The sequence below is a fragment of the Labeo rohita genome, chromosome 2, assembly GCF_022985175.1.
Source record: "Labeo rohita strain BAU-BD-2019 chromosome 2, IGBB_LRoh.1.0, whole genome shotgun sequence".
NCBI classification, from domain to species: domain Eukaryota; kingdom Metazoa; phylum Chordata; class Actinopteri; order Cypriniformes; family Cyprinidae; genus Labeo; species Labeo rohita.
The window spans coordinates 20,688,304-20,704,501 of record NC_066870.1 but is presented as its reverse complement, the minus strand read 5'-3'; the positions used below and the strand labels follow the sequence as shown (position 1 = coordinate 20,704,501).

The 16,198-nt window shown below is 38.4% G+C and overlaps 1 protein-coding gene across 1 annotated transcript; it reads right to left on the bottom strand.

The window, feature by feature from the left end:
* Positions 1-482: 482 nt before the first annotated feature.
* ankrd33bb (ankyrin repeat domain 33Bb) lies at positions 483-15,549 on the bottom strand. Its single transcript, XM_051131329.1, has 4 exons — positions 14,467-15,549; positions 5,314-5,443; positions 3,080-3,220; positions 483-2,966 (listed from the first exon to the last, which is right to left on the bottom strand). The coding sequence occupies exons 1-4, from the start codon at positions 14,911-14,913 to the stop codon at positions 2,146-2,148; spliced, it is 1,539 nt and encodes a 512-aa protein (XP_050987286.1). The 5' UTR covers positions 14,914-15,549; the 3' UTR covers positions 483-2,145.
* Positions 15,550-16,198: the final 649 nt, after the last annotated feature.

The window sequence follows — 16,198 nt, the reverse complement described above, 5'->3', positions numbered from 1 at the left end:
AAGAGTTTACTTTTTAGCAATATATTTAAATCGTTTTTAATGACACCTAAGTCATCCCTCACTGAGTAAACTCGGTTCAGAGCGCCTCATTTGTTTAAGACACGTAAAAAATCCTATCGTAAGAGCGGGAACGGCCACTTTAAAAAAAAAACCAGCATATGCTGGTAGGTATGTTTTGATGCTGGGATGCTGGTTAGGTATGTTTTGGTGCTGGTTTAAGCTGGTCCTTTGCTGGTTTTTGCTGGTCATGTTGCTGGTCAAGGACCAGCATAAAACAGCAAAGGACCAGCTTAAACCAGCACCAAAACATACCTAACCAGCATCCCAGCATCAAAACATACCTACCAGCTTATGCTGGTTTTTTCACCAGTGCTGACAACGGAAGCCTTGTGCATACCAGTTATTTAAGCAGTACAAAACAGACTGTTGTGTTTACATTATTTTTACTTTATTATCGTATTCATAACTGGTTGTTTTTTCTAGTCATTAACCTATGGCAGCTAATGAATCGGAAGTAACTTTTACAGGTAATTACATTGATGTCTATGCAGGGTCAGAACGCTTTTGGATTTCATCAAAAAATATCTTAATTTGTGTTCCGAAGATGAACAAGGTCTTACGGGTTTGGAACGACATGAGGGTGAGTAATTAATGACAGAATTTTGGGATGAATCATCCCTTTACATAATTAGGGGAGAGTGGGGTAAGATGAGCCAGTGGGTAAGTTGACCCACCCCCTGTATCTTGGCAGCTGTACACTTTTACTGTCACGTGACCATATCTTGCAACATATTTTCATATATAAAACATATTTTGCAACCACCCATCATTTTTGCCAGTGTAAAAAGAAGAAACACAAGGGAGGAGTGGAAGGCACCCATTTACCTTAAAAAACTGTTGTTGGCTTGTCAAAGTAAAATTTTAGCATAACAGATGTAATTGCTGTTACATCAAAGTAAATTTATTGAGGTCTAAAAACATTTCTAATGCATATAGGAGATTTAGCAATGAATAAAAGCATGCAAATCATTGTTATATATATTACTATTATATGGTAGCTATAGGGTAAAGCGAGCCAAATGCTGTGGGGTAAACTGAGCCAGCATTTGAACTTACCCTACCATAAGGCACTGAAGTTAAGTTAAATCTCTGGTATGTTAATGTGATATTACACAACTGAATTAATTTATCATATATACATATTATTTGTAGTGTGTTTGATAGGGACAGTGTACCAGTGCATCAAATCCTTCTCTGATAAGAACCAGAAGATTCCTTTCATCACATTATAATCAGATTTATCTTTTCACATGTAGTCCCTAATGGCAGGTTCGAAATTGCAGAAAAGCTACCACGACAAGAATCTTTTGCCTGAAATGTTTATTAGTTTTTGTGACATTGATTCCTTCATTCTGATTCAGTTTTTTATTTAATTTTACTCAACAAACAGTTTAGTCTGTTTTTGGGAAGATTACAACTTTGGTGTTCAACATACTGTATTGTTTCAGAAATGCAACAGTTAAAGATTGAAATTTAAACTTTATTTAGTTGGTTTTAAGTTAGCTTCAGAAGAAATATGACTTTGTCTGAATTTGATTAAATTAGTTTTTTAAATCAGATTCAGTTAGATGGTTAGTTTACACCCAGATGGTTCATCTTACCCACTGACTCGGGTCAGCTTACCCCTAACCTGGGGCAAACTAAGCCACAGGAACACATTTTCTCTTATCTTGAGGACCACATACTGTAAGTAAAAAGTGACTCATCTTACCCCACTCTCCCCTATAGGTAAGAGAAAAGAACATGCGTAGGCCACATAGTATTTAATTGTTATGAAAGTCCTTCATTGTTATGTTTAATGTTTTAGCAGCTTTTTTATACAACACCCACTTTCAAAAATTCAGTCTTTGAGAGCAATATAAAAAATAAAAATTAGTATGCAGAAACTTTCAAGTATACCTCGACATAATGAACCCCCCAAAAAACTACACATTAAATGTTAGCTGTTTCTATCAATTAGAATTGTTACGACTTAACAGTAGTAGTACAAGAGTAGTGTATGCTGAGTATTCCTGACCCTCACACTGACCACAAACCATCACAGTGGAAAACATCCTTAAAAACACTAAGGCATCAAAAGCCACTTCACTTTCTCCTCCCAACAGGCAGTCTCAGCCTATCCGGGTGTTTGGCTTTTTTCTTCTCCTCTTTCAGAGCTTTGTACTTCCATTTAGGGATCTGTAGGTGCGACAAGTCTTTTGAAGTCCTGCGCGGCGGCCGCTCCGGCATGTACATTGGAGGAGGTGCTTTGCACAGCATGACTTTAGGAACCACCATCCCGGGACGCACGCTGCTCCTGCGCATCATGTGAAGCGGCAGTAGGCTGCTTCTCCTCAAGGCCATGGTGGAGGCCATAGCGACGCTGTGCAGCAACTGCGGCTGCAGACTGGCGCGCCGCTCCTGCTTCTTCGGCACCAGCAGAACCCTGGAGTTCTGGAAGAGCCGCTTGTAGTTGTTGAGGCGCTCAGGCCCTAGGCTTTTCAGCTCAGCTAGGCGCTGTTTGCGGAGGATGTCCTGGACAGCAGGGCGACGTTTTCCAACACACGGAGGGCTTCCCGGGCACACGGTGTGGCAGGCGGTGGCTATGAACGGGCTGGTCAGCGATGTGGTCATGCGCACCATGTAGTCCATGGCGCCTTCGTCCACAGGGTTGGTCTTCATGCTGATGGTAAACAAGTTACAGATGCACTCTGAGAACTTCCTCCAGCAAGACTTGGGCTGATTTGAACGAGCCACCAGTTCGCTTAGCATAGGCCACTCCATGTGGTAAGAGTCACAGAACTGTTCGGCACACGGCTGTTCCATCAGTCGGGTCATCAGGTTGGCGGTCTCGTAGCGGCCTGTAAACAGGGCCCATTCACGTGGAGTCAACTTACGACCGAAGTCTCTTGCTTCAATGTCTCCTCCTGTGAAAAATACCAGGCAAAGGGTCTTGAGAAGGATTATTAATAAAGAAACAAAATGGATGCATGAACTAAATTAGGAACCCATATGAATTTTTCAGCTGCTGGTACTGTACCTGTCATCATGAGAGACCGTACGCATTCGGCTCGACCCTGCATGGCTGCTTTCATCATCGCAGTGAAGCCATGGCAGTTCCTACGCTCAGTGTCAAGCCCGGGAAAGTAGTTCAGCAGGTAGTTGGTAATCATACTATGGCCTATAATTCAGAAGGACATGGAGTACATTTACATTTATGCATTTGAGGACACTTATACAAAGCAACTTTATGAGTTCTCAAGCATTCCTTTAAGGCACAGTTCACCCAAAAATGACAATTCTGTCACTAATTACTCAGCCTCATGTCGTTCCAAACCTGTATGACCTTCGTTCATCTTTGGAACACAAATTAAATTAATTTAATGAAATCGGAGAGGTTTGTGAACCTGCATAGACAGCAACACAACTGACACGTTCAAGGCCCAGAAAGGTAGTAAGGACATTGTTAAAATAGTCGATGTCACATCAGAGGTTCAACTGTAATTTTATGAATGTACGAAAATACTTTTTGTGTCCAAAGAAAAGAAAAAAAAAAGACTTTTCTGACAGTTCTTTTCGTTTTTCGTCTAGGGGTAAAACGAAGTTTGAAATATGTCATATGCAGTATATATGCAGTATACTGCTGGAGAACATCCCGACGCCGCCCACTCTGATGAAAGCAACGTTTACATGAATATGTAAATATTAGGGGTGTCAGTCGATTACAATTTTTTATCTAATTAATTACATGATGTTTCAATTAATTAATTAATCCCAAATAAATCGCACATCAAATTTGGCTGAGAAATTACTCCCAAAAAGATCATTTAAAGTCATTGTGTAAAGCATCAAACAGACATCACAAAAAGTAGCTTCAGCAAGGAATAATTTCTTTAATAAAATGTATTTTATTTGATTTAAAATAGAATTTATTACACATAAACATTTAGGCTGCAATGGCCTAACGTAAACTATGGAAAAGAAGATAATTTGAGAAACATCTCAGTATTTTTTGTTAATACACTAAAAGTCATGGTAACCACCGCTGTGTTGGTCGGAGACGCACAACATTTCAGCTGTGGCTTCAAAGGTAATATGTTCTCTGCAAAATTATGCAAAAACACATAATATTGTGTTTAAAATGTAACACAATATCAACTTATTTACTGAACTGTTGTATAAAGTCACATTTAAGCACGCGATAGATCGGAACAAAATCAGCACTCGTGTCATATAGCTCTTGCTGCCCTTGTGGTGTCATGTGATATGTGGTATATATAAATATGATATAAATATATTTATGGAGTTGTTGCCCTGCATCATATTTGTCAACAGTCAACTGTATGAAATGTAAAATAACGAACAGGTCTGGGGGCGGGGGCGGGGCCAGCGCGTTAACTGCTGTAAAATATTGTAATTGCATTATTTTTTCATAACTAATTAAGTTATGCATTAAACTAATAGCCATAGTATGGGCTTTCCTCTCATTAAGAAAATAAACACAACAAAAATGGAGAAAACGGCAAGCATTTAAAAAAAAAAAAAAGCATCTAAGGTATCAAAATCCACGTGTTTTTGTTGGGTTCCCATGGTGAATTCATATTTCAGGGGCTAAATATGACTTTATTGGGGTCGATTCAACCCGTGAACATCAAAAACAACCAGCAGCAACAGTGTTAAAGTAGCCCAATTCCGCGGGAAAACCACAGACTTGACAACACTACAGAGAAGAGTTCTGCGTGGAAGAAGGCGGAGCCTCAGTGCACACCTCCTATGATGTAATCATCATGGTCCAATGGTGGTACGAAGGTGTTCTGGAAAGTTCGCTTTGGCAAGCCGTTTCAAACTTCCAAAACGAACTTTGTATTGGCTGGATTCTGTTTGAAATGATGTCACATCAGTTCGTTCTTCGATTTCGCTTAAAGTATATAACAGGGCCTTTACTATCTTTCTGGGTCTTGAACGTTTCAGTTGCTTTGCTGTCTATGCAGGGTCAGAAAGCTTTTGGATTTCATCAAAAATATCTTCATTTGTGTTCTGAAGATGAATGGCAGTCTTACGGGTTTGCTTTTCAATTGAATATATGCCTCAATACTGAAGAAAACATTTTTGCTGCTACTGTTTCATTGCGACTTTAACCCTAGGTATGATAAAGGATAATTTATTGGCTGTTGTTTCATGGAACAGCCAAATGAAGGCCCAGGGGGATCTACTGGGAGTTGCTGATTGTAATTTTATTGCCTTTGATAGCTGAATTGCATCACTTCCCCTTACCTGCTTGTGCAGCAGTCATGAGAGCTGTATTCCCTTCGTTATCCTGCCAGTTCACGTCCACATATGGACACTGAGAAAGTGCAATGACCACATCCACGTAGCCCTGGTAACACGCTACTATCAGCCCAGTCTGTTAAGGAGTGGAGAGGAAAAATATGTGTCATTTCAACAGTCATTTTCCTGAATGTCCATCATTACTACTGAAGAAAGTGTTTAACGCGCAAACTGCAGAAACATTGAAGTGGCTGAACCCCACGATATAGCAGTTCATTTAAGGGCAGGGATTGTTGGAGGGTGAGTTTCCACATTCATCTCTGGAGGGACTCTGAGGTTAGGAGAGACCTGGGTTGAGTGGTCTTATTTACGAGGTCGATGAGCTCATGATCTTCAGGGTAAAAGCAGAAGCATATTTAGACTGGTAATTGTAGCCTATAGTTAGATCAGTCAATATTACTGCAATAACACTACTGCACACTTCTATGGGTATTAAAGGTGAAGTGAGACATTTGACATAAAACATCTCCAAACAGAATAAAAATTAAGGGTTCATTTTTACTAAGTGCAAATAACCTGTGCAAAAATAAACAATTCCTCCCGAGTTTGAATATGCATAATTAAATCTTTTATAGGCCAGCATGCCAAAAGCATAGTGTGCAACAGTGCCTCCCCATGCTTTCAGTAGGATTTGGTTTTGTAGGTATTTTTGATAACGCTTTAGTTTAGAGACAAATTCTTACTATTAACTGGTCGCTGGTTAATAGCATGCCTATTACTAGCATATTGGCTGTTTATTAGTATTAATAAAACACATATTAATGCCTTATTCTGCATAACCATATTTTAGAACCTTTAATTCTACCCCATACCTAAATTTAACAACTACCTAACTATTAATAAGCAGCAGATTAGGAGCTTTAATGAGGCAAAAATCGTAGTTAATAGTTATTTAAACCAGCAGTTTTTAGAGTGAACTTGTCAGCTATATGGACTATATTACTACACAAATTCTTATATGTAATTTATTAAAGATGCCAAATAACTGTTACTGTATCTAAATACACTGTAAAATGAAAGATAAAACTAGGGCCATATGATTTATGCAGTGTGAAAAACGTGGAATTCAGTCATAAAAATGGAATTTACTGTATTAACATGGAATTTGTCAAAGATTGGATGAATTAATCAAAAGTAGGTCAGTATATATCTTTCAAGTCACTATATGGGCTAGCATCTGTAAATATTAAGATGCAAAAAGACTATTTAAATATATATTCTCAATATATGAATATGAAATACAGTAGTGAATCAAAAACTTTCATCAAAACTTTTTGGATCCACTTCAAATGTTGACTGCTATAGTTTCATTTGAGTACCAGTATAAACAGACAGAATCTTTAAAGGTCCTCATGGCAACCTGTCAAAATTAAAGTATGGTTTAACTTGGGAAAATTGTCAGAATATTACTGTGGTGCAGTAGAATATATTGTAAATAATACTACCACTACTACTAAAATTATTTACTTTTTTTTTTTTTTTAATAATCACACAATAGGCTATTTGTTCCATGTTTTAATTTTAATAGTAAACACTTTTGTTTGGCCAAAAATAGTGTTTTAATTTCATTTGATTAAAAGATCAATAAAATGAGTTTTATGCATTCATGTGATAACCAGAAAAAAATAAAATACACTTTCCTATTGTAGGGCTATTGAAATAGATTTTAATAAATTAAAGGAGAAGTCCACTTCCAGAACAACAATTCATAAATAATTTACTCACCTCCTTGTGATCCAAGATGTTCATGTCTTTCTGTCTTCAGTCGTGAAGAAATTATGGTTTTTGAGGAAAGCATTTCAGGATTTTTCTCCATATAATGGACTTGATTGGTGCCCCGATTTTGAACTTTCAAAATGTAGTTTAAATGTGGCTTCAAAGGGCTCTAAACGATCCCAGCTGAGGAAGAAGGGTCTTATCTAGCGAAGCGATCGGTCGATTTATACTTTTTAAGCACAAAAGCTTGTGTAGCACAGGCTCTGGGATGCGCGTTCACGATTTACAAACAAAAAGGTACAACGATGTCCTCCTCTCAAGTTGTAGGAGAAATAAGATGGAGTTTTTCACCATACTCAGTACACAGACGATGAACTTAAACGTGATTCGTAGTAGTGATGGGAAGTTTGGATTATTTTACCGACTCGGACCTTTGAGTCTCGTTCAGCAAAATAAACAAATCTTTTTTCGAGTCATTTTGTTAATTTTAGCAAAATATAATTAAAATGTTACGTGTTACTTCCCTAACACATCTACTGCTTACACAAACACTGATCACACTATAAACAAGACAAAACTATAATGCTATAAGAAACAGAAAAGATTAATTCATTGTTTATCTGGGTCTTTAGTCTATGATTAGCTCACCTCACCTCTTATCTGACAAGTTTTTGGGTTTGAGTCGTTCGTTCATCACGTGACAGCCCCATAAGATGAACGAACGACTCGAAAAACCCGAAGACTCGAAACAGGTGAACTAATTTCAGTACAGAAACTAATAGGATGTTGCGCATGCGTGACTGAACGAATCACTCCCCGAGGTGACTCGTTCTTCCCTAGTCACATTAAAGATTCGTTCAAAATGAAAAAATCGTTCAAGAACGACCCATTACTAATTCGTAGCGTCGCTGACGCGCATCCCAGCGCCTGTGCTACACAAGCTTTTGTGCTTAAAAAGTATACACATTTTTATTTTTTGAAAAAAATGGCCGATCGTTTCGTTAGAAAAGACCCTTCTTCCTCAGCTGGGATCGTTTAGAGCCCTTTGAAGCTACATTTAAACTGCATTTTGGAAGTTCAAAATTGGGGCACCAATGAAGTCCATTATATGGAGAAAAATCCTGAAAAACCATAATTTCTTTATGACTGAAGACAGAAAGACATGAACATCTTGGATGACAAGGGGGTGAGTAAATTATTTGTAAATTGTTGTTCTGGAAGTGGACTTCTCCTTTAAGATTTTTTTATGCAGCTTAATAAATTGGTGCTAAATTGTATAAGATTTTAATTGATTAGGCATGCTTTTTGATTAGCAAAATTTAATTCAACCATTAGAAAATGGAAAAATTAAAACTGAAAAAAAGGGAATTTGGAAAAAAAAAAATAAAACAGGCTTTTGGAAAAAATAAAATGGATTTCATAGGGCCCTATAAATATATTCTTCTTCACAATGTCTAACAATCAAGCATAACAAACTGACTACTGAACACTCACAGACAAATGCAGTGCAAATACAGAGAGGCCTGCTTTGTGAGTGTAGCACCATATGTAAAATCACAAAACAATTTAGCAAATAAAAGGCACAGATGAACAAGGGTTACGAGGAAATAAAAACAAATGCATGAGGTCAGAGGCATTACTTGAATAGTACAGAGCAGTTCCTTTTTCTTGTGCGTCTCCAGATTGTGAGTGATTATAGAGCACTACAGGCAGATGGTAAGCCCCATAAAGACTATTAGCTAAGATTTAGTATGGAGTTCCCTCTAGGCTCAGAGCGCTTGTCTGCTGGCATTTATGGTTTTTAACTCCAGAATATCAAGAAACTGAATATGATTACTGCTATAATGCAATCAATGTGCTGCTAAGGAAAAAAAAGGGTTTTTAAACAATTTAGGATGCTTTGTTTTTTTCTCTTAGTCTCTTAGCTCCCTTGCAACGATTAATATTTTTTATTTGATTTATTTTAAAGCTTATTACAGGCCAATAGCCAGTAGTATATGAGATGTAGCAATTTCTACCTAGTGGTGGATCACAATGACGCCTTATGGGGATCTTGTCAGGTTACACAGCGCAGTCTCACAGGGAAGCGAAATGTCACGCTGTCATAAGATGATTGTAAAGGAAAGCCTCTCTAACCTCCTAAAGCTCTCCCTCCCGGGATCAACAGGAGTTCAACAGTGAAGGTGAATACGAACTTCAAGGTGAAACCTAAAACTTTAAGCTATCAGATGTGCATCCCCGCAGACGGCAGGTTTCCTCAAGCAAAAACCCTTTAATTTTTCTGTTTAATTATCAACACTGCAAACAGGTTGATCGTTCCCAAGACTGATAAACAGGATCATTAAATATTAGCTCTTAATGGTGCTGTTTAACTGTGCCGCACATATAATTTCCCCTGTGCTAATGGCAGTAGAATAAGATTTGTATTAAACAAATGATCAGGGCTTGTGTTATTTAGGAGACATTTACATGCAAATGGGTCGTAGAGTCTTAGAGGACGACTACATGTCTTTTACTGCCACAGAGCTTTCTGCTTTGGGGAAAACAAGAGTCTTTTCTGTCTCTGCGTGAATAACCGCTTGTTTCCGTGCGCGTGTTGTTTCTGTTTGCGTTCAGAACATTGAGTTTTCAAACTGCGCCGATTGATTTAAGTGTGAGTCATAGACTAAGCGTACAGTCCTAGATAGAGCGTCATTCAACAGTGATGAATAGTCAAAAAAGATGTTTATTAACAAATTCAATGCCTGTACCAGGCGCCAAAGTGCGCCAAACTATCTTTTTCAATACCGACATGGACTCGGTGACTGGAGTACCACAAAAGAGAGGGGCAATAGGTGATGCTTCATTTATTACAGCTCTATTTTCAGCAAGACAGACCCGTTTAGGAGTAGTCAATGCAATTTGAGTTCAAAATGATTCATTGAGGAAGGAAGTCATCTCAATTCTCACATATAATTTAGCATGACAATGGGTGGTGGATTCAAATTTAGGCTTTTATGGCCTACAGCCAGACTCCTTTGAGTGGAATTACGCTTACATTATAAGTTCTGCGCTTAATGGACAAATTAGGGCGTCTCTCCTTATATGACATGCAGAAAAAATCCCTGTCTAGGCAGAGCCCTGCAGTATTTTGACGTCTTTGAGAGCCTTTTAAAAGATTACGATCTGCATCTCGGACTGCAATCCACACTCCCATCTGTTTTAGGGCTTAGCTGGCTGGGTGTAGACCCATGAGATGTCAGCTGGAGATCACAGTGTCACAGCAACTGGATGTCAAGTCAAGACAAAGATTTGACCCTTGGACAACAGTTTATAAACTCCTGGACTTGATGATGATTCCATTTACATATGATACTGAGTGAATGCTCCTGACACATATTATACGTCCATCAAATACTTTTACTTCAAACTCGCTAAATTCGAGCCTCAGCCCAATCAGAAGTACCGGTACTTACATAGAAACCTATACGAAGTAGCCAGAAAAAAATGCTAATTTTAAAGAAAAACGTCAGATGGATTTAGCGGTTTTTGCATCTGAACTCTTTATATATTGACTATGTGTAGGTGTTATGTCAATGAAAACGTCACTACGATCTACTTTTTATAGACTCTTCACAATTCCATCATGTGTCAAGAAGTCACATGTTTTGCTTAGCGTTGCCACCCAAGCCAGATTTCTTTTCTTATAGACTGCTTTTAATGTCATATTTATGTACAGATGAAAGCCTCACTTCAGCACAACGTCGATATTTATGGAGGAAGGAGACAGCCTTAGCGCATGAGCTCATTCCCTGAGGAGCACTGCGTGGATCATGCATGCTTAAAGACTCTTTGATATGATAATAGCCTTGCATAAACATGACACTGTTATCACCCACATTGTCATAATTGTAAGCTTCTCAGCACTAAAGGGAGTGAAAGGCCTTTTGCCAGTCAAGTATGGTACTCTTTAAATGCAAGGTTTGATTGAATGGATTTTTTAAATTAATATTATCATTGTTCCAATACTCAGAAAACTCAAAGCAATGGTAATAATTTTTGTCGAACCGAATGGAGCACTTCGAAACAGTGAATCAACTAGATATTTTTACCCTTAAAGGCCACTTAAATATATTCAGAGCTATCTTTAAACCGAATGTGAGCCTTAATATTCAGTGACAACTTGTGGTTGATCCGGTCTTCTGTACACTTGCAAATAATAAACAATCAATTAAGTATGAAGCTGAAGTGTTATTTGGTTAAAATACTCTCATCTCAGCCTAAAATGCAGAGAAGTTTAAAGATTTTTTTTTATTAAAGAGAACCCTGGGTATTAAAACTTGTATGTGTTAATATAACATAAATGATGTGTCTTACTGAAATATGAAGTAGAAAACCCATGAAAGATTTATGTTATTTTAAAAAATCCACATCGGTATAAACATATTTTGGACTATGGAGGCACCGTTATTTGATTACGTAGCACAGTTGCACTCAGTGACTTACTGGCACTGAGCTACGCTATTTTTACCACAACACAACTCAGAATACACAACTCGGAAAATAAAATACTGATATGATGACCACAGCTCCTGAAAGAGCTTACAGGTGGCGATGGATATAAGCGTAGGAGTAAACCGAATGCTGTATCATTGATTTTCCCCACAAAGAGTCTGAATGCACCGGGATATCAACAGATATCCACAGAAATCTTTCATGGGTTTTCTACTACATATTTCAGTAACATCTTTTATGTTATATTAAGCTGTACAAGTCTTAATACCCAGGGTTCCCTTTAAAACATCCAAAAACCACTACACTGTAAAAAAATAAAAAACACAATTTGTTGAGTCAGCTTAAAATAATTTGTTACCCTGCTGCCTTAAAATTTTAAGTCCAGTCAACTAAAATAAGTTTATTCAACTTGAAGTGACAACTTAGATATTTGTGTTTGCTAAACTTAACAGATGGGTAAGTAACCCAGCTGCCTTAAAATTTGAAGTTGATTCAACTCAAATATCTAAGTTGTCACTTAGTATAATTTAACATTTCAGGTTGGACAAACTTTTTTTGAGTTGACAGAACTTAAAATTTTAAGGCAGCCAGGTTACAAATTATTTTAAGTTGACTCAACAAATTGTTTTTTTACAGTGTAGAACAGTTATATATTTTATTGACTTGTGTACTTTATCCCAAATGTTTCCAAGAATTTTAAAATATAGAGAAATAAATAATTTGAAGTACACCTATTATGCCCTTTTTTACAAGATTGGTCTTGGCTGTCCTCAGAATGTGTCTGTGAAGTTTCAGCTCAAAATACCCCACAGATCATTTATTATAATACCTGGAAAATGTCATTTTTGGGGCATGTCTAAAAAAAGAGCTGTTTTGGTGTGTATCGCTTTAAATGCAAATGAGCTGCATATTCCCACCCCGTCTTCAGAAGAGGGAGTAGCATATATATCTGCTTTGCCATACCTACAGTAATAAATAGGTGGCAGAAGCAACATGACTAATGCTGCATTCACGCCATGTCACAATTCCGAGATGACAACATGTGACATTCTACTCTGAATTGTGTGTTTCTATGGAAGCACTATTAAAGCCAAAGCCCTCACGTGCTCCTGAACTCACAATTACGATTTGTAAACCCGGAATGTTCTGAGAGTTACAACTTGGATCAGTGACAGCTGTACCACGTGACCAGCGCCAGGTTCATGTTGGTGCTACCTCTGACAACATGAAAAGCTATAAGTAAAATGTCACATGTTGTCATCTCGGAATAACGGTAATTACAACATGGCGTGAAGGCAGCATGAGACCAAGAGAACCGGTGTTTAGCCATACATATGGGAAGTCAAATACACCAAAACAACACAATGTCACAAAGCTAACGCCGCGCTGACCTGTCTGTCAGTCAGTCAGTCGCGTGGTCCATTGATCCACGCAGCCAACCCAATCTCGTACATATATTCTCGTACGAGGTGACTAATTGAGTTTTTTTGCTAAATCGTACTTAATTTACAAGTTCTCCAAGTCGTATGAATTTGTCCGAATGACCTACCCTTAACCCCGCCCCTAAACCTACCCATCACTGGGGTCTATACAAATCATACAAAATTGAACAAATTAGTCACTTCGTAAAATACATACAAATTAGTCATGAGCTTTGATGCGACTACCTTGACAGCACAGCGTGACACTGATCAGCTAAAATACTGCGATAACATATGCACCCAAATACAATTAAAATGTTAGCTAAGCACTATAACGACATGACATTCACAAAGCAGTGTGAATGTCATGAAATGGTTTGCACAGACAAACGTATTTAGGTAGGTTTTGAGGCGCGTTACCATCAAAAATAAAAGTAATCCACTGCGTCCTCAGGGGCTCAGATGTTGGGAGAAAATGAAGACTCTTACGTTCAGTCTAAAATCTGAACGCAGAAAACGGGGATTGCTTACGAGATGTTGACGTCACAGATGCTAAAGCGCAGAGAAAATGGAGGACAGCGTACAACCGAAGACAACTCACCGAGGGTGGAAACTATGGCAATGCAGGACTGTCAGTCAGCTGCTGTGGGTGGGGCCTAAACAATGTGACATCACACTGCTTTGAGAATCAAAACCGCATGCATAATGAGACCGGTTTGGTTTAATGGAGGTGGATTTTTATCATTGTTGGGTGGTTGCGTTCACACATTGCAAATACACATTTACGTCCAAACACCATGTAAAAATATATGTTGCATAATAGGTGCCCTTCAAGTAGTGTAACTAGTCGCCTGCCAGTGACATCACACACCCTTGATTTCTGGTTTTAGTAGCTTTAATATCTTATGCGTTTTATTAGACAAGTGACGAATGCGCAGAGTAGCATTATAACACAATTTTCTACACACTCAAATGTATCTAGTATGATAGAACAGCGCCACTTTACACCACATGACCGGAAAGAGCAGAAGTGGTCAACTGTGGCATAATAAAAGCTCCACTGCTTTCAAGCCATGTGTTGCGCTCGTCTCTCATTAGCAATTGCTTCAGCTGCCTAGTTTCACTTTCATGGCTTTCAGCACAACCCTGCTTCATACTACAGTGGCGTTAATCAAATCTTTAACACATTAACTCATCCATGAACATGATTTCTGCCCGAGTCCCGTCGGATTGCATTGGCTGTGGGGATAAAAATGACAACTCCCATGATTCCACACTCAAACTGGTATCATCAAACTACACCTTTGTTTCTTTGTTTGTTTTGAATATGTACATTTGTAAATGTAGAGCTCTTGAACATCCCATCTAACAACATTGATTCAACCAATGGTATGGACTTTTTTTTGTTTGTCTGACTAATGGCAGGGTTTGGGAGACCTGTTCGAAATCATTTCAGTTGAAAACTTACTCTGTTGTTTTTGTCCACCTCTCGCACCTCCTCCTCCGTCACACCTTGTCTTATCATGATTTTGACGATGATGGAGTTGTTAGAGCAGCATGCTTTGAACAAGGTGATTGGCTCAGGGCTCTCGGGAGTCGGACATTTTTCAAAGTTGAGCGAATCATCAGGTGGGTAGAAGGAATCTTCTGACGCGATGCTCCTGGTATCTGGAAGTTCTGAAAAGTCCAACTCCTCGAATTCTTGGTAGACGTCATCGTCATCATCATCATCATAAGGATGGTGGTCTTCATCATCTGCATAATAAGAGTCCTCTGTCGGCTCCACAAAAGTGGAGCTCTGTATTGAGGACTCCTCATTGTTCCAGCCTCTCGCTTGGTTTTGGCCGGTGCCGTGTTGGTGAACTTTGACCAGAAGTACACCTCCTGCAACACCATTCTCAGTTATTAGCACCATTTAACTACCCAACAGGTGGAACGCAAAAGCAAAAATAGTGTCGGATCCAGAACGAGACAGTCACATAGTGAACAGTAATCCTAAAAACCAGTTCTTCATGCAAGTAATGGTATGAAGTGAAGAAAACCTCTGGAACCAGAAGTCAAAGCTCTTTTAGAGGCACTTTTTAGATATCATATCCTCTGCTCTTCAAGAATCAGCTGTACTCCAGTCCAGCCTTGGTTTCTGATTATCATATACATACCCAAGCTTTGCTTTTTAACCTAAACTATCCCATTTTTTTCTTCACTTGACTTGCTCTGTGATCCAGTCTGTCTCTTGTTGGAGAATTCAGCAATAGTTCAAAGTGAGAATGAAGGACTTCCATCGGAAAATGCTCTGACTGGCATGGGCACTGTTTCGAGAGAAGCCTCCTAATCCCCTTAGTCTCTTTCTGTCTCACTCTCTCTCTCCACTCCTCCCTCCCTTTTTACAGTTACATGTGCTGAACAGTAATCTTACTGTCCAAGGCATCAATGCAGTATATTTCCCAACTCATGCAACACAAATTTGCATTCAAGAATGAGCAAAACAGCACTCAACATAGCCAATGCCTGTTTGAAGACATTTGTGTCCGAGTTGTACTGTCGTGTACCATTATTACTCTTAACGCTTCTATTTTTAGCCGACTTTGATACTCACATGAACATCCAGAGTGATTTTCCACACTTTGATAGCCTGTATTTGACCGTGATCTACTGCTGGCTACACAAGCCACTGGATTAGTGGAAGGTTAATTGGATGCAACAGAAATAACATGCTGCTGTGGATAAGCTGTTCTCTCATTTGCGTTCTTAAAAAACGATAACAAACATACTTACGCACACTGTTACTTTCAGTGTTTTTGGCTGCACAAAGACTGCTGCTTTCTAACTACAATCCATGGATTATGTGGCTTTGGGATGATGTACAAAAGCGTGTTTTGTCCTGATATTTCTGGTCACAGAACATCAGAAACAGCACATCCTAGAGGCTGTTTTGGGTAAATTATACAAGAAAAATCATCCACTAGCTTAACCTGCTCATGGCCACTTTAATATCTTTCCAAAAGGCCTCAAGATCTCACATTTTCTAGAGAATATGAAAAATGAGATAAGGGTAATAAGGTAACTAACACAGCCAATTATGTTCCAGGATATCTGAATTAACAACTTCAAATAAAAAAATGAACATAAAATATATTCATAACTATTATTTTAGGATTTTTTAAATATATTATTACAGTATTTATTAATATTTTGAATTA